At 37.7% G+C, this 22,821-nt stretch overlaps 3 protein-coding genes across 4 annotated transcripts in view; 1 reads left to right on the top strand and 2 right to left on the bottom strand.

The window, feature by feature from the left end:
• Positions 1 to 12,540, bottom strand: part of LOC134654442 (uncharacterized) — a 191,769-nt gene extending 179,229 nt beyond the window's left edge. The window contains exon 1 of the mRNA XM_063509888.1: positions 12,150 to 12,540. The gene's annotated coding sequence lies outside the window, so the exon portion shown is untranslated. The remainder of the gene's footprint in view (positions 1 to 12,149) is intronic.
• Positions 12,541 to 15,360: 2,820 nt separating this feature from the next.
• Positions 15,361 to 16,718, bottom strand: LOC134654432 (endoplasmic reticulum-Golgi intermediate compartment protein 2). The gene has a single exon (XM_063509872.1). The coding sequence runs from the start codon at positions 16,619 to 16,621 to the stop codon at positions 15,461 to 15,463; it is 1,161 nt and encodes a 386-aa protein (XP_063365942.1). The 5' UTR covers positions 16,622 to 16,718; the 3' UTR covers positions 15,361 to 15,460.
• Positions 16,719 to 17,251: 533 nt separating this feature from the next.
• On the top strand, positions 17,252 to 22,379 carry LOC134654698 (ragulator complex protein LAMTOR1). Of its 2 annotated transcripts, none has more exons than XM_063510173.1 (4): positions 17,252 to 17,442; positions 19,022 to 19,161; positions 21,242 to 21,443; positions 22,221 to 22,379. In XM_063510173.1, the coding sequence occupies exons 1-4, from the start codon at positions 17,335 to 17,337 to the stop codon at positions 22,311 to 22,313; spliced, it is 543 nt and encodes a 180-aa protein (XP_063366243.1). In that variant the 5' UTR covers positions 17,252 to 17,334; the 3' UTR covers positions 22,314 to 22,379. The 2 variants fall into 2 exon arrangements, with proteins under 2 accessions (XP_063366243.1, XP_063366244.1); XM_063510174.1 differs by lacking the exon at positions 17,252 to 17,442 and adding an exon at positions 17,449 to 17,833.
• Positions 22,380 to 22,821: the final 442 nt, after the last annotated feature.

Below are 22,821 nucleotides of genomic sequence, written 5' to 3'. Positions count from 1 at the left end.
GAACGCTCGCCGTTAATACAGCAGTGAGAATTAGAGATGCCCCGAATAGTGGTTTTGGCCGAATACCGAATATTCGGCCCCTCTCTCGGTCGAATACCGAATATACGGCGACCGAATATTCGGCATGACATGCGATCATTTTTAGTTACAATTATTATGAAAACTGATCGCTAACAAAGCTCACCGTTAGATGACGTTAGCTAAGATATATTTTTGTTGAACAGCAATAATGAATAGAGTCAAACAAAACAGACTCATGATAAAAATATAATGTTTTTTAATCAACAAATGCTCAAAAAAGGGTCTTCGTATTTAACAACTTTCCAAGAACACATTCTAAATATACCTACATAGTTTTTGGTTATTTTTATTGTGCAATTTTTCTTTTTAAGTAGGTGCAACAGATATTCGGTATTCGGCCGAATAGTAGGCAACATTCGGCCGAATACCGAATATTCGGCAAAGTGGCCGCATAGGCCGAATACCGAATAGTTGCCGAATATTCGTGGCATCTCTTGTGTGAATAACGAAAGCCCAGTCGTCATCAGTCGTATTAAAAAAAGATCCGCTGAAATAAGGACACGCCAAAGTTCAGGGTTCGCGGGACGAGTCCCCAATTTATTTTGGATCTGAATAAAATTGACGTTTTCCGCTAAAGGCAAGGGTAATATAACGTAAATAACTGGACACTGCCTCTGGTATTTTAAATTTGGGTACCGTAAAACTTATTAGTAGGAAAGTAGGGGATTATTAAGTATGGATGGATTACCAATGTTCTTTTTGGTTTAGTTCGAGTTTTTTCTCCCATTTTACAATATTCAAAGAAAAGTCTCACCTGAACGAACCTCACTACATAGTATAAAACAAAGTCGCTTCCCGCTGTCTGTCTGTCCCTATGTATGCTTAGATCTTTCAAAATACGCAACGGATATTGATGCGGTTTTTTTTAATAGAGAGGGTGATTCAAGAGGAAGGTTTATGTATAATTTGTTCATCCGTGTGAAGCCGGGGCGGGTCGCGAGTGTATAAAAGTAAATATTCGAGTTAATGTATTAAATAGGAGCATAACCTCGTTTGTATGGCGGCGGCTAAGTTCATATGACTTCAATTCTTAGAACAGCTCCCTTTACCACCCATCTGAACCCATTTTATGACCCTTGTAACCCAATAATCAACATCAATGACATAGTTGTTACGTAATCTGACTATACATGGATAGACCACACCAAACGACGTCATCAGGACTTTTGGGATACGTTCACTGCAAATTAGAACCTAATAGTTGGGGGTAAAGTCGAAATTTCAGTGTTAATGTGTTTATACAAATAATAAAATTGTTGGCTATAAAGTCAGATACAGATCTTAAGACCACCAAGTGTTCAAAATGGCATGGCAGCGTAATGAGAAGTCAGTGACGCATAAGGAAATTCTCTGATATTTATAAAATTCAATGGAATCCAAGAATTGTTTGCAATTGCAATTAAATACAAAGTACCTACCAATTAATAATTGTGCAATCCGCACGTGCTTTCAATCTTTACGTGATATATTAACCCTAAATAAAACTGCCTTTATTCTCGCAAACTACTACTCATACGAATATGTACTTTCTTTCGTACTACTAAGGTTGTATTTAATGTAACGTCCTCAACCGCTAAATGTATTCAAGAACAATGAATTTATTTAAACAGTGCATGTGTTATTGTAACTGCTTACCGATTGAAGGCGAATCCAACGCTATATATAACCAGTATAAGTGCCCTGTTCGACAACTCAATAGTTGGTACGAGTGGAGGTCTTAATTACGCTGGTTGTATTGCAGTCTACTCGCTCGCTCTTGATGATCGATTGGAATACGCTACCAGATGTGAAGCATCGACAGTGTTTTGTTCAAGTATTCGATTCGAACATCAAACACGTGCGGTTAATACAAGCAATAATAAACTGTAAGTCAATAAGTTAAAGCGTTTATAGGCTGCAGAAAATATGGTCAAACCTAACCAATGTATTTGGAGATCGGGTCATGCAATAAAATACCCTTTGTTAAAGGAACAAGGATTTCAACATGTGTATAGATATGTGGTAGGGTGTATTGTGAGTTAGGGCACGCGTAGGATAAAAAAAACGGAGACCTAACTACCTATTAGGTATAAGTACTAAGTACTAACGGAAATAGGGTGCTGGAAATAGTGCAGGAAACGAGTGGTTTAAACAAACGCTATAGTAGCTTCTATAAACTTCCCTATTGTAGGTAATTATAAGAGGAAATGATTAAACGCTTAAGGAGAAATATCTGGGAAACCGAGCTTTGCTCGGAAAACATATAAAATCTCAAAAATTTTGGGGGCACGGCAGTGCCCCCGCCAAGACGAGCAAAGCGAAGCGCAAGGGCACTACCTACCTTTTTCTCGAAGCGCTTCGTCGTTTTTTTGAACCCTCATAACTTGGGTTTGGATTATACCAGATAAACAAAATTCTCGGGATATGATGTCAATAGTGGACTTATTAAACATAAAAAATTTCAATTGCATAGCTCTTATCATATCATATCTATAAAACCCCAATTTCGTCACTGACTCACTCACTGTTGATCATCAAAACCTCTAGGGTACTTCCTGAAGTCCTAGGAAGCTGAAATTTGGTATGTAAGATAGTATTAGTACACAAACAACAAAATAATTCAAAAACTTGAAATTTTTTTCCCCTAAGGGGGGGAAAAGGGGGGTGGAATTTTGTATGGGAAATCAATAACCGCTGAACCGATTTAGTTGAAATTTGGTATGTAGATAGTTTTTGTAATGGGGAATGGCATTGAATAGTTATCAACCCCAAAATCACCCCGTAAGGGTGAAAAGGGGGTGGAAAAGGGCGTTAGGGGAAAAGGAGGGTTGAAGTTTGTATGGGGAATCAGTAAAAAGCAGATTGTATAAAAGATGCCCCGAGGTACGTATTTCAGGATTTTTAATAGTACCTTAAATCACACGCGCAACCCTTTAAATTAGGGGATGGAAGCAACTTACAAAAAGAAGTGAAATCCCACCAAAAACATTTTCATGTAAAATGTTGCCAAGACGAAACCATAAGGCTCGCACTGACAAAAAGTTATCAGATCTCTTGTAGAGCCAAGCTTCTAACTCTACAAGCCCTAACTTCACAAACTCTACACCTTAGTCAAAATATGTGTCTTAGCTTGGCCGTTTCGTTACTCCAAGAACTATTGTTTTATAAAAAATAATGAATAGTGAATACATTTTTCACCTTACGTCCATGTGACAGTAGCGAAACGGTCAAGCCACATATTTTGACTAAGGTGTAGAGTTTGTGAAGTTAGGGCTTGTAGAGTTAGAAGCTTGGCTCTACAAGAGATCTGATAACTTTTTGTCAGTGCGAGCCTTATGGTTTCGTCTTGGCAACATTTTACATGAAAATGTTTTTGGTGGGTGCGTTTTTCCAGAGATAAATAAGACCTAGCTAGATCGATTTATCGCCCCCGAAAACCCCCATATACCAATTTCATCGAAATCGTTAGAGCCGTTTCCGAGATCCCGAAATATATATATATATATATATAAATAAATAAATAAATATGCAAGAATTGCTCGTTTAAAGGTATTAGATAATGAGAACTGAGTACATATTTATTTATCAAGGCGTGCGGTGCGAAACTTGCGAGTTGTGTTGTTTCGAAAGAATTCGACAGAAGTATACTTCTGTTCTGTTTAAAATTTTGTTAAATCCCTCGGCTATATTATTCGCTTTTTTATGCTAAAATTATACTGTTATAGTATGCAGGGTAACTACATGTACCTATACAATTGAAAATAAATGAAAATTAGACGTGTTGTGATTTTTTTTCAGAGGTTTTGCTCAGTTTGCCCTCGCAAATATAGTCTAGTTTACGTATGATTTTTTTATGGCATTTGCCCTAGATAAAACGTGTAAAAATTTAATATAAAACTACAATTTTGCGTTACCCCCTCTTAAAGGGTTAATGCCCTAGGCCCACGAGGTAACGGTGTGAAGAAAGCGTTGCGTTACATGTAAATACATGCGTAGACGCACAATTATCGCGACGCACGCGCATGTAGTGCGTTACTTATGAGTCGGTGTGTAATTTGAAAACGATGATCGAATTTCGAAAAGGTTGTGAACCCCTATTGTTTGGGGTCGACAACTCGACACTATCGACAGTCGATCACTAGAAATAGGGGGTAGTATCGACTATCCCTTAAGGCTTCGTCACACAGGCGCGTTTTCCGGGCGGGGCGTGAGCGGGGCGCGCCGCTTTTACATATAAAACGCTGACGCCGCGCTCAAGCCCCGCCCGGAAAACGCGCCTGTGTGACGAAGCCTTTAGATTGTGACGGATTGTGGAAGTGGCGCCCCCTACGCAGAGTTTTGCCCCTGCCCTGCCCTACTGCCCGCATATCTATTTAGGTTTCTAAATATATGAATTTGGAATTCATTACGAACAATTGACCATACAGCAACAACTAACGCATTACGTAAAAATGTGTAAATTAAAATTCAACAGACAATACCACAGTATGTGCAATTTCTCTGATTACATAAAGGTTTTCACTACGGACATCCTTGAAAAGGTGACTACGGACATTTTTGTTAATGAAATTATCAACTTCGGGCCAATTTGTGTCTAATTGGATTGTGTGTGTGCCGATTTTTACAATTATACCGCAAGACGTAAAAGTAGATTCATTTTGTAATGATTTCTTGTTAATTTTGATGGAAACGGTTTAACTTTGTTTATAAAGACTCATATTCCAGTGGACTATAACCGCGAAAATCGAAGTTCGCAAATCGCGGGCATTTTCTGTTACTCTTATTACGCCTTCATTGGCGTAAAAGAGAAAGATCGCGCAATTTGCGAATTTCGGTATACTTACAACGTTTTACCTCCCATTAGGAAGTACCGGACCCTATGGTCTGTGACTTTTTCGCTCATAACTAATACCTGAAACTCAATTAAACAAAAAACAAAGAAATTTCATAATAACCCAAGGCATTTACAATTACCGGATACCGACACAAAACAATGAAAGAAGACTCCAATAACGCCTCATATGTCACATATCTTCGTGCACAATTAACCACTCACATGATTCCAGCAACTAGAGTTTCAAGATTGCGCACCTCTAAAATGATCGTCGCAACTCGAGTTGCAAAAGGAGTGTATGCGGTTTTTTATTTATTATCTGTGAAGGGCTGCACAGATACGGTATAAACAATTTTTAAAACACATACTACCAACGCGACAATATTTAAAAAATGTTTCAACCATATAGACACAACCACAGTATTTCTTATCTATTTTACTTTGCAAGTTGTTCAGGAAGTGCGATGTGTAAAAAGTTGCTGCGTGTTTTAAAATGCCTCAAGTATTCAAATTTAGATATTTCTATTAGTAATGTATATTAAACTACTCCGCGTTTATTGGTCTATTAGTTTAAAACTATATTTTAGACCTACTTAATATTGATGACCAAATAATATCACTTCAAAACAATAGTTCTGTAGATTCTTGACGTGTTTCTTATTTGAATGCCCTACATTTCTAAGATTACTAAATATATCTTGAGCAACCAATAGACATTAAATAGTTCGATTATTAAGTTACATTAATAAACCATAGAATGTATTAAATCACTGTGTATTACACAGGATTAGCGATCAAAACATGTGACGGTAAATTGTAAGTACAAACCCGGCAACTGTGGTTGCTTAAAGCATTTCTGCATATCGTAAGGCATGTGGTGTACTAGACGCGTTGCATACGCGTTTTGGGATTTTTTTTACTACTTACTTATAATTTGTATTTACTAATATTTCTTTGCTATTTACATTGAATAAACTAAATAATTATACGATTAAATAAATAATTAATTAGGTATTACAATTTTAAAGTTCCTATTTCTGTTGAACATCTGCACCGCGCGCTGTTGTGTCTCCACCCTAAATGGGTAGCCATCTTTATTTTTGAGATGGAAGAAGTCAGTTTACCGGCTTATTTACGTTTGTAATCAGTATAATTTTATGTGTTAATAGTTATTATTGGTTTATTGTGCTTAATATGTTGTGAAGTGTGTGTTATGGTGGATGTATTAAACGTGTTAGTGTAGTTATAAGTTAGTTCGGTTGTTGGTGATCGGCAATTATAAAAACACCAAAATTTAGTAGGTACGTAGATACTCTTTTGTTATTTTAAGTTATATAGCTACTATCATCGTTATAATTGCATAAGTTATGCATTTTATTTCAAGATTATTAGTGTCTTAAACTGTTTTTTACTATATTTTAGTACTTCAGTGTCTAAATTAGCCACAAAAAAATCATGAACATAATATATAGTTTCACAGCAGATTGAGCAATTCGAAAGTTTCTTATCGGAATTTGAATTAGTTTTACTCGGCAATTTCATAGGTGAGCTATCAAGATGTTTAGTACCAATTAAAAGCTTATTAAGTCTTCTTTAAATTGAATACAAAAAAAAAGATACGTTATCGATTTAGATTTTTAATTAAAAATAGTTTTCTACTATAACGCGGACATTATTTCATTGGGTCACCTTTGTGAATTTTTAATAATTATTTTTTTTATAACAGCACAATGCTATAGTAGTAAAATAAATTCTTTGTTTCTTTATCATTAAAAAACCAAAAGAATCGTTGCAAATGCTTTAGCAGAAGTAAAGTTATCGATTTTTGAAAATATCATGACACTGTGCCGTCTTATCTGCGAAATGGCAGAGCAGTTCAGCCAGCCTATTATGGATAGCTTTATCCATCTTTATCCACGTGATAAAATAACTGTCACTGTTTAACACCGTGGGAAAGAAAGTGACGGACACCGTTTTATCACGCTGTCACGTAGACAAGAACGACCATCATATCCGTACAGGGCACCTTTTGTTAAAATCGGAATCATGTGAGTGGTTATCTGACTATTCTTAGACCTTAATACAAAGACATAAAGCACATCTATGAACAACTAAGAGTGTTGCTGTCGTGCTATCATCCACAATGTTAACTGACTTATTGTGAACCTTAATATAAAGACATAAGGTATACCTATGTTCAGTGAAATTGCTAAGGTTTGATAGACATTCCACCGCTGTGACGTCTGTCATTGTGCGTCTTTATGGAACACCTGTTGGAGTTTTCCGATTGCGTGAAATTGTTCTGATAGTGTAGTTACACCTGAATTTTACAGTTATAGCTCTATCGTTTAACTGAGGTGGTTGACTAGTTGTAGAGACGTTATTATAGTCATCAGCTGACAGACGAAAGGCGAATGAACTGGGTGAAGGCTTATTAAGTATGTCAAGAAAGCAAAACTTTAACATAATTATAAAGAATTTTATACAATATAAGAATTTTAGTTCTTTCAAAACTCAGCTAACTACCTTCTACTAGAAAATCACTGAAAATCTTCTTTACCAACAATCGGAGATGAAATAAGTGGTAGACCTTTGGTAGACCTAAAGCTACCATATGCTCAAAACGTTTGAGTGTGTGAGTTGAAAGAAAGCACTGTATCCCTAGGTGATCCCTAGTGACCTAGTGTAAATTGCATTCGATAGCGCGACGTGACGTACTTACGCATTTGCGTTAAGTGTCATTTTGTGTGCGATTTTAATTTTTATGGGAAAACGTCCCGCTTAGCGCGCTGTTCAAAATCTGATACAAAAATAGTATAACGCAAACGAGAACGCTTATCAAACTATCGAATGAAATGTACACTAGGGGTTCTGCGGCTTTAGCATGGTAGGATTTTTATCACTTGTCACTATGCCTGTCACTTTCGCAGTTACATACTTGTTAAAACGTGACAGGGTTGGTGACAGGCGATAAAAATGCGACCATCTGTTTGATTCTAGATGCAGCGAACAAAAACTGTTTTCCTAATCTTCAAGTTCCTAAAATAAATACCCACCCTTTAAAATAACAGACACTCCATAAATTATACTGTAGAACCGTCACACAAGTCTCAAAGTTTTTTTTAATAGCGGAGAAACCAAGCAATCGATCAGACAAGTGACTATCGGATTACTAAACCCCCAACACCCCGCATCCTGTTTTAAACATGTCAATGCCCTGAACTAGCGTTGTTGAAAAACAAAAAACGGTGGTTTAAAAACATCAATTTTGCTAACGGATGTGTGTATGTTGTAGCTATACTTGTTGATGAAATTAAACGCCTTGAAACTTGAGGGAAAGAATACTTTTACTAAAACACATGCGCTAACGGAAGATAGCAAAATAATGTATTTCAAGTACCTGCTTACTGATTTGCTGTCGGAAAGTTTTCAAAATGGCGAAATTTCCATATGAAAAATTGGGAAACAACTCAATTTTTTGTATAGGAATCGAAATTTCCTATTCCCAAAATGAAAAATTACTTTGTTTTCTGTAGGAATTTCCGTTAACTTTTCCAATACCGATTTTGAAAACTTTCACATACTTATGTCATTTCAAGTTCCTGTACCTGTGCTGTAGCTGTACATTTGTGTCGCTAGGCATAGTTATTATTGAATTATTCTAGCTAGACCAAGCCCACTCTGCCCACGCGGCTCACAAAAGTACATATCGATGTGAGCGATAATGTACCTATGTGCCTCATTACTAATTAGTACCTACAGTCGGGCAACGCTTAATTTTCATGCTAAGTATAGAGTTTATAGGGATATGTATGCGTTCTTACTGCCAAGTTTGTGCATAGATAGCATCAGAGTCAGAGTTTACCTAAGAAAAGGAAAAAACAATCCTATGGGACCACATTGGTCTTGTCTCGATGGACTTGAGGTGATATCTATATAAGTTTAAATTAATAAAAAAACTAGGTAGGTTTAGAAAAGGTTTTAATATTAAATAAACCCAATACTAAATCAGGATTGAACATCAAGCTTAAACTAAACTTAAAAATAGCAAGTGTAGTGAAGGAAGTGCTTCTGAATTTTGTAGAAGAGCTAAATCCTGCTGCCGTGACAGACGGAGCCAGACTTAGACAGGTTCGGAAATAGAACAAGGATGGCGAGACCGGGTTATTTGTAAGGAGTTTCTAGATACATAAAATTAAATATAATAGATTACGTACCTATAGGTATGAAATAAAATGTGATCAAGACTTGTGCCCTGGGCAGGAATCGAACCAGCCTAGGCCATCCGGAGTTATTGCGGTACTCCTCGAAATTTCTCAAGTATACATAATATACCTACGTCTTGTAAAACAAATATTCAGAGATGTTAATGATTGACCAAATCAAACTTAGTCAGGAAATCACGATTCGTCTTTTAATAAAATGCAAAGTCAAAAGCTTTTTAGAGTGATTTTCCTACTGGACCTTTACTTCAAAACAACTCGAAAATGCTGAAAGCTTAGTAAAGTGTACCCAAATAATTAACTTGTATTATGTCCAAAGAAAGGACACCTTTTCTGGAACGTTACCTAATAACCGAATTTTCTTGATTTAATAATTATGTAAAAGAAAGTTCCAAATGCAAATACACAAACGGTTCCCCAGAGATGTACAAAGCTTTTGAAACCCCGAAAATAACACTGTTTCAGAAAGAAACATACAATGGTCTGAATAATAAAAACGAAATGTGCCACATCCCTCGGTGTGTACATCACTTAGCAAGTTCGTCGTCCCTTGGGGAAACCATCTCGAGCACATATAGGAACAAGCATTTTGCTCACGATACCTACACTGAGCGACTAGCGAGCGCTTTTAAACTTTTTTTCTAAATAAAATATGGACCTGGATACAAGTCCTTTTAAGCTTTAGCGAAGGTAGAAAGAGGGCAATAGAGAGTACTCTCTCCAGGCGAGTGTTATGCCTGGGGACCGAAGTCCACTGAGAGATAGTCAGAAGGAGTATATATAGTAATTGACATTTGAAACTCCGTAAGTGCGATGTAGGTTTCTACCTCACTAACGCCATCTGTTAGAATCATGTGGCAAGTCGTCGACAGTGACAGCTGGAGGAGACGCCACATCAGCCCCCCTTTGAGCGGAGCGGTCAGCGACGACGTATGAAACGTGGAGCGAAACTGTGTACTCGAGCCAGTGTGGCGAGCGAAGATGCTCAGAGTCACAGGCGAGCGGAGCTGCTCAGAGCCAGTGTGACGAGCGAAGCTGAGGTACCAGGCATGCATATTTACAAGATATTCTACAGGATATATACATATGTACAGGACTGTACAGAGGCATGCTAGGTGGCATACTCAAGGAGAGGAAACGGTTTTTGCTGCGAGGCGGCGTCTTCAGGATCTTGAGGTCTTCATGTCTGTCCAATGTCGGAAGGTCACCAGTTTAGGGGAGAAAGAGAGAGGGCAATAGAGAGTAGGTACTCTCTCCAGGCGAGTGTTATGCCTGGGGACCGAAGTCCACTGAGAGTTAGTCAGAAGGAGTATATAGGTATAGTAATTGACATTTGAAACTCCGTAAGTGCGATGTAGGTTTCTACCTCACTAACGCCATCTGTTAGAATCATGTGGCAAGTCGTCGACAGTGATAGCTGGAGGAGGAAGAGGTGTGTTCAAAAGTTGTCAATGATCAAACATTTCGTCTCTTACAGTTCAAGGTCTAACAAAAAACTGTTTGTTCAGGAAGGTGTTTTTCTATTTCGTTCTTAAATAGAACCATAGAGAAAAAAAAATACATAGATTGCTCACTCCATACATCAGTTTTAGTACCAAAAAGACTATTAGCATCTAGCATCGAGTAGCGGAACTATCAGTACTGCTACTTGACAATAGATGTAGCATCGACCGGAAAGTCTTATGCTGTTGAGATAAGACTTTCCGGTCGGTGCTACATCTATTGTCAAGTAGCAGTACTGATAGTTTCGCTACTCGATGCTAGATGTAGACACTGAAATTAATAGTCTAACTGATGTATGGAGTGAGCTCTCTTGTCTTATTATATTTCTCTATGATAGAACGCACGTTTTTGACTCCAAGTGCGGCGAAGACATCAATCATTCGTTCTAAAACTAGTTTTAAAGTAATGGTTGTCAATGGGTAGGCTATTTCGATAACTGGCTTTTAAAGGCACTTCCAATAATTAGAAAAGTAACTGAGGAAGTCAATAAACCGCTATTAAAAAACAATTAAGCGTTCATTATAACTAAATTAACATAACTTGTGTTAGTGACGCTTTCATGACTGTTATGGTTGTAACAAAATGTTAAACTAAGCTATGAATAGAAATGGTACATTTCTTCTCCATTGTGTTCCGTAGATAACCGTCATAAAACGTTTTGGGGCTATTATCTATGGTCTCGCAATTTGTCATCTATGGACGGGGGGTTTCCCTAAATACATAAATAATTTTTTTAATAGGGCTTAAATCATCTTCTTGTCAGCCACATCCGTTTCTGCTAAGGGTATTTCCCGAAAAACCTTTACCTTTTTCAATTATCTAAGGAATGTTTACGTTTTAATGTCTAACTGTGATAAAGCATTTCCTCAAACGTGCTAATGACTTTTGACGCCTATCTTGGTCATCATTCAGCTTTTTCGGCTGACATAATGCGAAGTCGAGCAGACGTTATGCGTACAAAAACAAACCATTTATTAGTCAATGTCAGTTCAGAAACCTGACATATTTTTTCAGTTTGACCGCCGGCAGTGGGCAAACCGGCTTGGCAGGGAGTCAACAGGTAGGGTACGGGGCACTGACCCACAGTCGCCGGTGCATGGCATGAATGGCACCATAGTTTCAAACGTTCAGCTGTTACCATCGTTAACGATACGGTTTTTGAACGAAAACATTTCGAAAATAGAGCACTAGTTCATTTACGTTCCACATTTAAAATGTAACGACGCGGAATGCTGCGAATGGAAAGTGCATTCGCAGCACGAAATGTTAAATTTGCGAACGCACACGTTAACGTGGCGATTCTGAATTGAGTTGTAAGACTTGTATCATCATACGCGTGTTGCTTATTAAACAGCTATCTACTAAAGAAACGATGCACAGAATGTCAGCACTTCATACGTGTTTGCTTATTTACATGTTGATACCAGAGCCAAACAACGGTATCTCTGTAGGTATTGGAACGTAACAATAAAAACATCCGATAAAAGTTAACTGTAAATTTAAAGCAAAACAACCAAAACGCCACTCACCTCGCAAAATGCAGCGAGCGGTTGCTCTGCGTCCTTATGCACCTAACAAAGGTCTACTTTCACCTCCGAGAATAAACTTTACCATATACGGCCCTCTTGCGATGAACGCGACTTTAACGCGCTTTTTGTATCGAACGAAACAGTAACGTTCAATTGAAACGGTAAAATGTGATCGCAAAAAAAAGTTAACTTCACTCACACAACACTTCAGACTTTTCACTGTATTCACTGCACTGTTTTTGACGTTTGGGACGAGTTTTGTGTCATAAAGGGCCAGGGCAACCGATACTAAAAGTTGTAAAACTTTTTCGGTTGCGAATTTCGTGTTTCGAACGTAGCCGAACGTCCGTTGTGGGGCGAAGTCGCCGCGCGAGTGGTTGGTCGAGGCGAGAGCGGCGGCCGGCGCGGCGCGAGCGTGCGCAAGAGACAGAATGGCACGGAGCATGCGGGGAAGACAGAGACGAACGATCGGGACCGTTTACAAAATGCCCTTCTCTCCCCCCGTGCGAAATTTAAGGGGAAGTTTAAACTTTTGCCCTATTGTAGGTGTCTAAAAAGCTCGTGGTGTTTTTAAACACTGTACGGCCTTGGGAATGTATTTTCCATAACAGTTTTGAGGTCACTGGTTTGTAAAATAAATAAAGTAAGGTATGGTGGCCCAAATTTTAATGGGGACATTTATATTGGTAAAACTGGTAACATTTAGTCAACTGTTCATATATTTAAACAATGCAAGATTTGTAGCAATAAGCAAGGTCGTAATAAAATACATAAAATATGAAATATAAGAATATAAAATACTTACTGGAATTACAAAAATGTACCTATCACTTATGTTTAACTTCATATCTAATGAATTATAATTAACTTCATATCATATGTATTGAAAGAATTCAAAAGAAGCTCGTCAAACATTTAAAGTATAAAAACCTTCGGTCAGCTCAATCGCTTAACCTGGATAAACTAGTGTCGCTCGAAAGCCGGCGCACATTAAAAGATCAAGTATTTTTGTATAAAGTATTAAGAAATTTAATAGACTCCCCTTATTTGTTAAGTAGACTTTGCTTTAAAACTCCCCGCTTGAACACACGACGTCGTGATAAATTATTCCATATTCCTTTTACTAAAAAGAAATACAAATCAAACTCCTTTCTGATAAGAGCTTGTAGATTCAACAATGATATTTTTTCAAAAATTGATATATTTAATGACTCCTTGACTAAATTTAAACATCAAGTACTTTTGGTTTTAAATGAACAAACGAATTAAAGACACTGTAACTTTACACTTTAATTGCGTATTTAATGTATAAAAATAGTTATATCTCATTAATTTAAGCCCTTGTCCTAATTTGACTGTTGTTGTTAATTTTTAAAATCTAGCTATCCCGAATTTTGTTTTTCTTGAATGAGCTAGTAAGTGGTGGCAACTGTATTGGTTTATGAATTATGTATAGACATTAGTTAGAAGAAACATGTACCGTTTGTGCCCAAATAAACATTAAAACAAAACATTAAAATGTGCAGATCTTTTGATTTGTTAACTAAAGGCTTCGACACACAGGCGCGTTTTCCGGGCGCGGCGTGAGCGGGGCGCGCCGCTTTTACATACAAAACGCTCACGTCCCGCCCGGAAAACGCGCCTGTGTGCCGAAGCCTTAAGGTAAGTAGGTACCTATCTACAGCCTCGTGCCGCCCACCATACAAAATTATTGCTAGAGAAATTTGAATCTAGTTGTATTTTAAATTGGGTTCATTTCTTCGAAATTTAGAGACAATAGAAATGCTACTTTGTTTATGTGAACCATATGTGAACATTGAAATTCCATTGAAACGGAATGTACATTGGGCGGCATGAGGATAGTAAACAAATATTTATAAAACCTGGAAAGTCATTCTTGCTAATAAGCTTGACCAATAACATAGATGAAAGGAATAAATTCATATTAAATTTAAATACCTAGGACCACCCTAGAACCTAGGCGCATTACTTACGCGAGGTGCTGAAAAATATCTGAGCACGCTGTCTAAGTGTAAGGCCTGAGTGGACGCTCGAAGCGGAGCGTTCGGCGGGGCGTGCAGCGTGGCGTTGCGTCGGGCTCACGCGTGATGTGAGCAGCGTGCACTAAGGCCGCTCCTATACGCTTACATTTGTTTAACATGCACGCCGCACGCCCCGGCACGCCCAACTCGAGCGTCCACTCAGGCCTTACACTAAAGCCTTGACAATTGAGCGTGTTCAGATATTTATGAGCACCTTGCCCGCTCCGAAATATTTGATGGCGACTGTACAACACTTAGAAACATTCAAGTCAACGCAAAAATTGTAAAAGCTCAGAATACATGTTTGATTTTATACAAATATTCGTATGTATCTTCTTTCGTCAACATGATAAAAAAATCTTACAAACTTATATGCAAAGTTTTTTCACTAGATAAATCAAGTTAAAAGAATTCTCACAATGAAAATGAAAAAATTAATGAACAAATGGGTTTTTATCATTTTATGGTTTTAGCAATTACTCAGTAATCATAAGCATACCCTGATAACAAAGTGGCATGCAAAATCCATTTCAAATCACTTTTTTATGGATTTGAAAATCTGCCCTCCTAAGGTAAAAGGCCGTATTTTCAAAGAACACTATATGAAAATATGGCCTTTTACCTTAGGAGGGCAGAAATGGTGAAAATCTCTTATATATATTTTTGCTTAACGCTTTGGACGCCACGACTGTCGTGTGCGGCGTGTCATTGTGAACCTTGTCAGAATGCACGAAGGTTGATATTGGGCGCGCATCAATTGATGTCTTTGGCGGTCAAAAGGTTAAAGATCAATACTCAAAAATGCATAATTTTTTGACTATATACCCTAATATGCCTATCAGTTTCTTTATTTTTGTATTCTTCAAGAATTGACATTGATTTTGAACTTAACACATTGAATGCCAGGAACCTGCTTGGCTTCAGTCACTTTCCTCTACAAAGCAGGAAAAGGGACGGCTATGAGCATAGCGCTACGAAAACGGTGGCAGTGAATGTGTTAAGAATAAGTTATGTTCAGTGTTGGCCGAAACATCAATGCAATTGAAACTTTTGGCCATTAACCATTGTAAATTGAACCTTAAACCGTAACGGACGATTACAGTTTACGGTTCAATTTATAATGGTTAATGGCCAACATTTTCAATTGCATTAACGTTTCGGTCAACACTGGTTATGTTACATCTGACTTTTACATTAAATAGACAAAAATAATCTCTTATATACAAATTTCAGTTCGTACATAAACTTACATCTAAGAATTTTTTGCTATCATTGCTGCTTCACTATCCCTAAAGGAACATTCAGGTCCGTCTGCATTAGCAACGGATTTAATTGAACTGGTCTTTTTTCCAATGTCGGAGCATGATTTAACACAGATGGCGCTGCTTTCTTAATAAATACATTTTGTACTTTCAATACTACAGCATTAAAGCATCCTACAATAATGTAAATACCACCTATGACAGAGAACAGTCTTAATATAAACTGAAGGAAGTTTTCTCTTTCTTGGTATACATTAATTTTCAATGCCGCCATATCATATTTAAAGAAAATTCCCGGGACTCCGTGGGAGCCCTGTGAATGGCTGATCGGTCTTTCCAACTCTTTGACTGAATACTGATAAGTCTTGATTGATTCAAATGCTGTATCTACATCTGTCGGTACAACTTCAATAAAGTACTGAAACAACATGTTCTCGTCATTAGTAATTTTCTCGTCACCTTCCAGCGGGTATATTATTCCATTTGCAGGACTGCCAAAGCTGAGTCTGTGTATTCTGTGACTGAAGTTCTGCGGTGTGTCGTCAAACAGCATGTTCAAGTGAATATGGCCGCGGGGCAAGTGTAAACTTTTACCGGCAGTTATGTGAAAATTGCCAGCTACTTTGTTCAAAGTAAGTATACCGTGCAGTCTACATGCGTCTGGCCTTCTATTTGGCTTCGTTTTCCTAGCTGGTACAGTAGCTCGAACAGATCCATGGCCCTTTTTCCACAATAACTGCCATATAGAATGGTACTCTTCTCTTAAATATGAATTTAAGTATTTAACTGCTTCAAATGCATCTTGTTGCTCCTGTGTAAGCTCGAACCAAGTGTCTTCTTCAGTCAATTCACCGAAACCGAACACGCTTTGCGACGTGGAGTCCAAAATATCAGCGCCAATGTTTGAACACGGCATTGCGACCGTTATATCAATGTTTATCCTCAATTTCTCGTCCATTTCAGTGTCGGGTGAGAATTGAAAAACTAAATTACTATCCAAATAGTACGTGACTTCACTGTAAATTAACCACAGTATAATAAAAAAAGTGATAACAGAAAACGTTCCGCCGACCGGAGTGCTGTCGACGTACTCCTCCGGAACTTTGGGAAATGCATCGAATTCCTTCACTTTGTCTATAACATTCTTCTTTCCTCTATACCTGAGCATCTTTTTGTTATATCAACTCTAGTTAGGACTGCCTTAATTAAGAAGAATTTATTTTATTAATATTTTCCGGTTTAGATTGAAAGTAACACTCCAACAAGCTACACTTTCTACAAGTTTGACACTTCAGGGAAGTGACATTTCTCTTTACGGAGTTCGCTTGTTTCACTTTGTAAACATGTAAACTTGATGTAAACTGAATTTTTAAATTAATTTACCATTTCTAAAGAATAATACCACATTGTATATAAATCAACAAATATAAATTTTCATATTTCTTTGCTAATATTTAATTCATTACTGCGACGAACTTACGTTAATCAATTGTGAAAAAAATCGAAGCCGAATAAATTCTTACAAAAGCAGCATTCGTAAACATACTAAATATTTCCGAACGAAATCATTGTATTTTTCTGCTTAATAACTTTAATATGAGTCATACCATTATTTAACTTTAGGTATTGTATAATGTAGTAATATTATTGATGACTACGTAATGTACACAATACTGTTGAAAATATTCATCTGATTAATGACTATCATTGCAGTAATGACTTTCAAATTATTATTTTGTTTGAAAAGAAAAATACTTCTAATTAACATTTGACGTTTTATGTCATGATTGTCGGTGCCGTCATTGTGAGCGATTGAACACCGCTACGAAATAGAAGTTTCCTATCTATTTTTAACCACAAAAGTTAGTTGCACAAATATTTATGCAGTCGGACGAAGAGGATTCTCTGCTGCATTCATGCTTCGACTCTCTGAAGAACGCAGTCATGGGTTGTTGTTACAGTTTATGCCACAAAGAGACTGACCCCCAGGTAATGATTGTATGGGTGTTAAATCAGTTAGACGTGCGTAGAATGTTGTGAAAACGTGAAAAATTTCTGTGTTAATAAACATTTTTTTAAAGTAAAAATATCCGTTTGGCATTTTTTGCAGTGTTTGCGCGATTGGCACAAGTATTAACTGTGTCAGTTTTTATCGTTAATTAATAGTTGAGTGACTTATTATCGGCGTAGTTCATTGGATTATGCTGAACGTGGAAGCGGATGGACATACTGTCATTGTTTTGCACCGCAGTAGCATGCTTTTGCATGTTTTCTTTGTGTTTTACTGCTGACAAACAATTTAAAATAATAATTTTTCTTTGTCACAATGAGTTGTGATAGTTGGCTGTCCAAATGGATCTACTGCGTTTCGTTTCCGGAAGTAAAGACCTTTTTAATTTTGCTTTTTAATATGGAATAGTGTATTTTTAATGCCAGCTGTTTCTAAAAATCTTGTTTGTGGCCAGTTTATAAAACTAAATGGATGGAAGAAAGAAAGTGTTCATTGTGAAACCTTATATCAGTGCAATAAAGCATCAAATGCAGTAAATATGTCATCAATGATGTACAAACTGCAATTATGCATGAGGAGGTTTTTCCATGAACTGTGCACAATAGAGGCATTGATGTGTGTGTGGATACCTAAACATGTGTTATAGATAGTAAATGTGCTGTGCAGTAATTGGATCTTAATGTTTGTTAATTCAATACTTATTTTCATATTGGCATAGTTCCTGGCCTGCTTGACAATCAATATTTTTTCACTTATTTGTATTCCACTGTCTTCTAGAAAAACCTTTGGAAGGTTTGATGGGTGCAATTTAGTTTGATATTTGAAAAGTGCAAGGACAAGTGAAACTTATTACAAGTAAATGTTGAGAAAATGATTGGATTATTAATCATATTGTTAGAATAACTAGTCAATGTCTGATTGCAGATATTTACAGTTGTGTTAAAAATAAAGAGGTTTGACAATAGGTAATAAAGGATATAAATAAAACTCTTATAGTCTGTGCGGAAAGAGAAGAGTCGTGGAACATATGGGTCTCTTTCCGCACAGACTATATATTGTTCATTTCAAGGATAAGTCGCATTTTGTTATTATGAATATTACGATTTAGAAATTTCTTGCTATCAATGTTGATAACACTTGATATTGATATCTACTTTTTTTCTCCCCAATTCGGCCTCTAGCTGATAAGACAGAATAAAAACAAGAAATTAATCCACCCCTATGCACCTTTGTTTATGAGGTTAGCTCAACAAGACCGGGACAAGTAGCATACTAGAAGAGAGGCCTATCCTCAGCAGTGGGCGATATTGGCGATAAAGCGCTGATAGGATGATGATGGTCTGATAAGAGGAAACCTCAAACAAGATGAGAGGATGAACTCAAACTCACAGCGGGCCCGAACTGGAGAAGTGTGGCCCACGACATACCCCATTGGAAAGAGCTGGAGAAGGCCTTTGCCAAGCGGCACACCGAGTTAAGAGACATACTCTAACTCAGAATAAAAGGGCTTAATAGATAGATATATAGATGATTCAACTTTACATTAATAATTTTCAGGAAAACACAGTGAACGAACGGACACACCTGCTCGAAGTGAGTGAACAGACGCAGGAGAGCCCCGCGCCGGCGCCGGCCGCGCCGCCGCGCAAGCCCGACGAGCAGAGCGCGCTCAACAGGATACTACACGAGACTGCCACGTGAGTAAAGCCCAGGGTTCCAAATTATCCAGATAATTATCCATCCATACCTGGGATATGTTTTTTTTTTTTTTTTTTTTCCGATGTGGCGCGCGCACAGCTCTTGTGAGCAAGGACCCCGCTAAGGATACGGGCGAGCCTTGCTCATATGCATATCTGTCGCCAGTTTTCCCTTAGTCGCCTTATACGACACCCACGGGACGAGATGGGGTGGTGCTATTCCCTGGGATATGTTGTCACCCTACCTGACACTGTTTCAATAGTCTGTAATAAATAGACTTTAAGGCCAATGATGATGATGATGAGGATACCTGGGATAATTATCCGATACTTATCGGATAATTATCCCAGGTATGGATGGTGCTATATTTATTTTCTTTGAATTCTTTGATGATCGGGGCGTTTTTTTTATATTATAGGTTATTATCAAATTGATAATTATCAGGCATAAAAATCACGAGAAATATCAAGATAACTATCACTGATAATTATCCTTTCGAACCCTGGTAAAGCCTAACTTGCTATAGCCTCTAGCTGTACTAAGGCCTATAAAAAGGTATCCGGTTCCATTCTAATTTGAATCTTAATTTTGACAAATCAAAATTGCATTTATCTTGGCAAGTTTTGATGTCTGTGCGGCTCGAGGATTGCCTAGATAGTTAGATTGTCGAAATGTTGACAGACTCTTAGTGCAATTACCAACGCAATGATGGAAAGTTCAAAAACCATGGTTTCACCGAAATAAAGAATTTGGGTGAATCAACTTTTCCTTGTCACTCGTTGCCATGGTTACGTTCTCCTGGGTCACTCTTTAGGCAACCTGATTTTTAGGCATTTAAATTCACCGAACACGCTTTTTTGTGACACTTATAAACCCTTTCCATTGAGGGTCGTCTACCAAGCGTGTCAGAAGAAGGTAGTGTACAATGTCTTCTAACAAACTATGCTACTATTGTCTCTTGGCTGACCGGACAGAATAACAACAAGAAATAGTTGATCCACCCATTTACACACACATGATTCATAGGTATACAGATATATTTTGCGCACATAGGCACGAAATTATTAAGTTCGTATTTTAACTGTTAATTGAAATCATAGTCTAAAATAACGCAATGTAAAAAAACATCGCTTAACAGTTTCCGTATTTAACAATTTTTATATATGTAGTTATTAATAAACATAATGGCAATGTGCTGGTCGGAGATAAGATTATTTCGTATAGGAGCAGTTGTATTGGACGAAATTGCACCTAAACTCGTAGAGATAGGGTCTAAAATGAAACATTATTTGTTATGAAACTTTAGGCATATAGTAATTTACTAGTAGTTTGGAGTGTGTATGTTTATACTAGATAATAATGTTTTTGTTTAATAATAATTCGTTTTTAAATAGATGCTTGTTGTTTGATAGCTCAAAGGCTTTTAGACTTGACATAAACAGTTAGTTGTTTTAAAAACTTTAACCTGACGCTTTTTTTGGATCGTAACTCTTCGTTTAGAAGTTGATTAAAAATGTAGCTTAATAAAAACGAAACAAAACACAGGAGATAATAGGTTTTTAGTACCTACCTACCTATGACAATACATTTCGCCACAGAAGGCTTGTTACTTGGCTTGGGCTTGTTGTTGTGTGTTTGTTGTTTTGTTGAATGTATTATTACTTATAATATAAAGTGCGTGAAAGTGCGTCCAGATTTCTGCGAGTTTTTCATGACTTTCGTTACTTAGGTGCACAAAAAAATGATTTTAAATTTAATTGTTAAACAATATTGTTTAAGTTTGTATTTATTTAAGTGTCTACCCTCCTAAGTCCCCGCGTACAAATTTTTGTACATATTTCAAAAAATATTTTGAACTCTCATTGAGTAACTAAGAGTTCCAAATTCAAAAACAAAACAAATGCTTCTGGGTCTTAGGAGGCTATCTAGAGGTTGTCTGGAATAGATAGCTCTGTAGCGATAAGACCGCCTGTTGTTTAACTACTTCTTTTTTGTATTATTTATATTGTTTTCTGTAATGAGGTATGCAATAAAGAGTATTTGTATTGTATATTTATGTACCATATTTGTTGATTCCAGTAACGTAATAGACGTGGGCGCGCTCGGGCCGTACGCGCTTGAACCCGGCGCGTACTCGGAGCGCGTGCGCGCGTACACGGCGCGCGTGGCCGCCGCGCCCGCCGCGCCGCCGCCGCCGCCGCGCCTGCTCAAAGACGTGCCCTTAGCGGAGCGGAATGTGTTGCTGTCGAAACCGCCCCTTAGCAACGACGATAAAGACCTAGTAAGTGATACATACTTCACTACGTAGTATAACAAAGTCGCTTCCCGCTGTCTGTCCCTATGTATGCTTAGATCTTTAAAACTACGCAACGGATTTTGATGCAGTTTTTTTAATAGATAGAGTGATTCAAGAGGAAGGTTTATGTATAATTAGTTAACCCGTGTGAAGCCGGGGCGGGTCGCTAGTATATTATAATTATTACTGATCTAGAAAGTAATAACGCACACGTTGAGTCCGCGCCCGCCGAGCCGCCGCCCCGACTGCTGGAAGACGTGCCCTTAGCTGAATGTTTTATTATCTAAACCACCGTTCAACAAGTTGACTTTAAACTAAAAATAAGTTTTTGGCAAAAATTTCATTTTTGGTACAAGCTTTTATTGCTGACTGTACTTTTCTTACGACAGACAACTAATACTCATCGACACAATTCTAAAAACCCCTAACACAATTAGATTGCGTTGTTTCATCTCAGAGTTCCTATGGCCACCTCCTGTCTCCATCATCAGATCAGCTCTATGTCATAATAATATTGCATTGTCATCCGATTTTTACATGCATGCAAAATTTCAGCTCAATCGGAAACCGGGAAGTGGATCAAATTTAACTTGCAAGATTTGATTACAGACCGACAGACAGACAACGGGACAGGTGAAACTAAACAAAAGCTTGTAAATGTGTGGCTTTCCATTAGAAAAGAGTCCTTTTGGGCTGTAGCCGCGCGCATCAGTTGTCGCGCGATGTTTTTTACACTCGCGTTCATGTCTGCCTCTACCACAGATAGCGAACGCCGTGAAGAAGGCTGCGGCAGCGATATCGGAACTGCGAGTGGAACACCATGAGGACCTGGTCGTACCTTTTAGGGTCCCATAGCAACAGCGCCCACAGTCCAGGAGGTCCTTCTGAACCAACACATAACTGATTATCGGGGACCTTATCGGCGTTTCATAAACGTCTCTCACATCTAAGAGGGTGGATCAACTATTTCTTGTTTTATTCTACCGGTCAGCCAAGAGACAATAGTAGCTTAGTATGTTAGAAGACGTACACCACCTTCTTCTGACACGCTTAGTAGACGAAAGGGTTTATAAGTATCACAAAAAAGCGTGTTTGGTGAATTTAAATGCCTTAAAATCGGGTTTTAAAGAGTGACCCAGGAGAACGTAACCATGGCAACGTGTGACAAGAAAAAGTTGATTCACCCAATAAACTAATGATAATCGTTAGTCCTTATTCGCCATTTTGACATGAGACGGAAGTTAATAGAAAGAGACGAAGTTTAACAGAGGTATGCTAAGTTTTATGAATGTCTGCAATCTTTACCAATTGTCAAAACGGTGAAGTTTTCACAGTATAAACTTACTTTAACTATATTTTCTTG

This window comes from Cydia amplana, chromosome 15, assembly GCF_948474715.1.
Source record: "Cydia amplana chromosome 15, ilCydAmpl1.1, whole genome shotgun sequence".
Classification (NCBI taxonomy): domain Eukaryota; kingdom Metazoa; phylum Arthropoda; class Insecta; order Lepidoptera; family Tortricidae; genus Cydia; species Cydia amplana.
This window is presented reverse-complemented; position numbering and strand designations above follow the sequence as displayed.

Bases quoted from the DNA above. Each gene is read 5' to 3' on its own strand.
- LOC134654432 (XM_063509872.1), bottom strand. From the start codon at position 16,621: ATGCTCAGGTATAGAGGAAAGAAGAATGTTATAGACAAAGTGAAGGAA.
- LOC134654698 (XM_063510173.1), top strand. From the start codon at position 17,335: ATGCAGTCGGACGAAGAGGATTCTCTGCTGCATTCATGCTTCGACTCT. The intron at 17,443-19,021 runs GTAATGATTGTA...AATAATTTTCAG, and splicing joins ACAAAGAGACTGACCCCCAG to GAAAACACAGTGAACGAACG. The intron at 21,444-22,220 runs GTAAGTGATACA...CCTCTACCACAG, and splicing joins GCAACGACGATAAAGACCTA to ATAGCGAACGCCGTGAAGAA.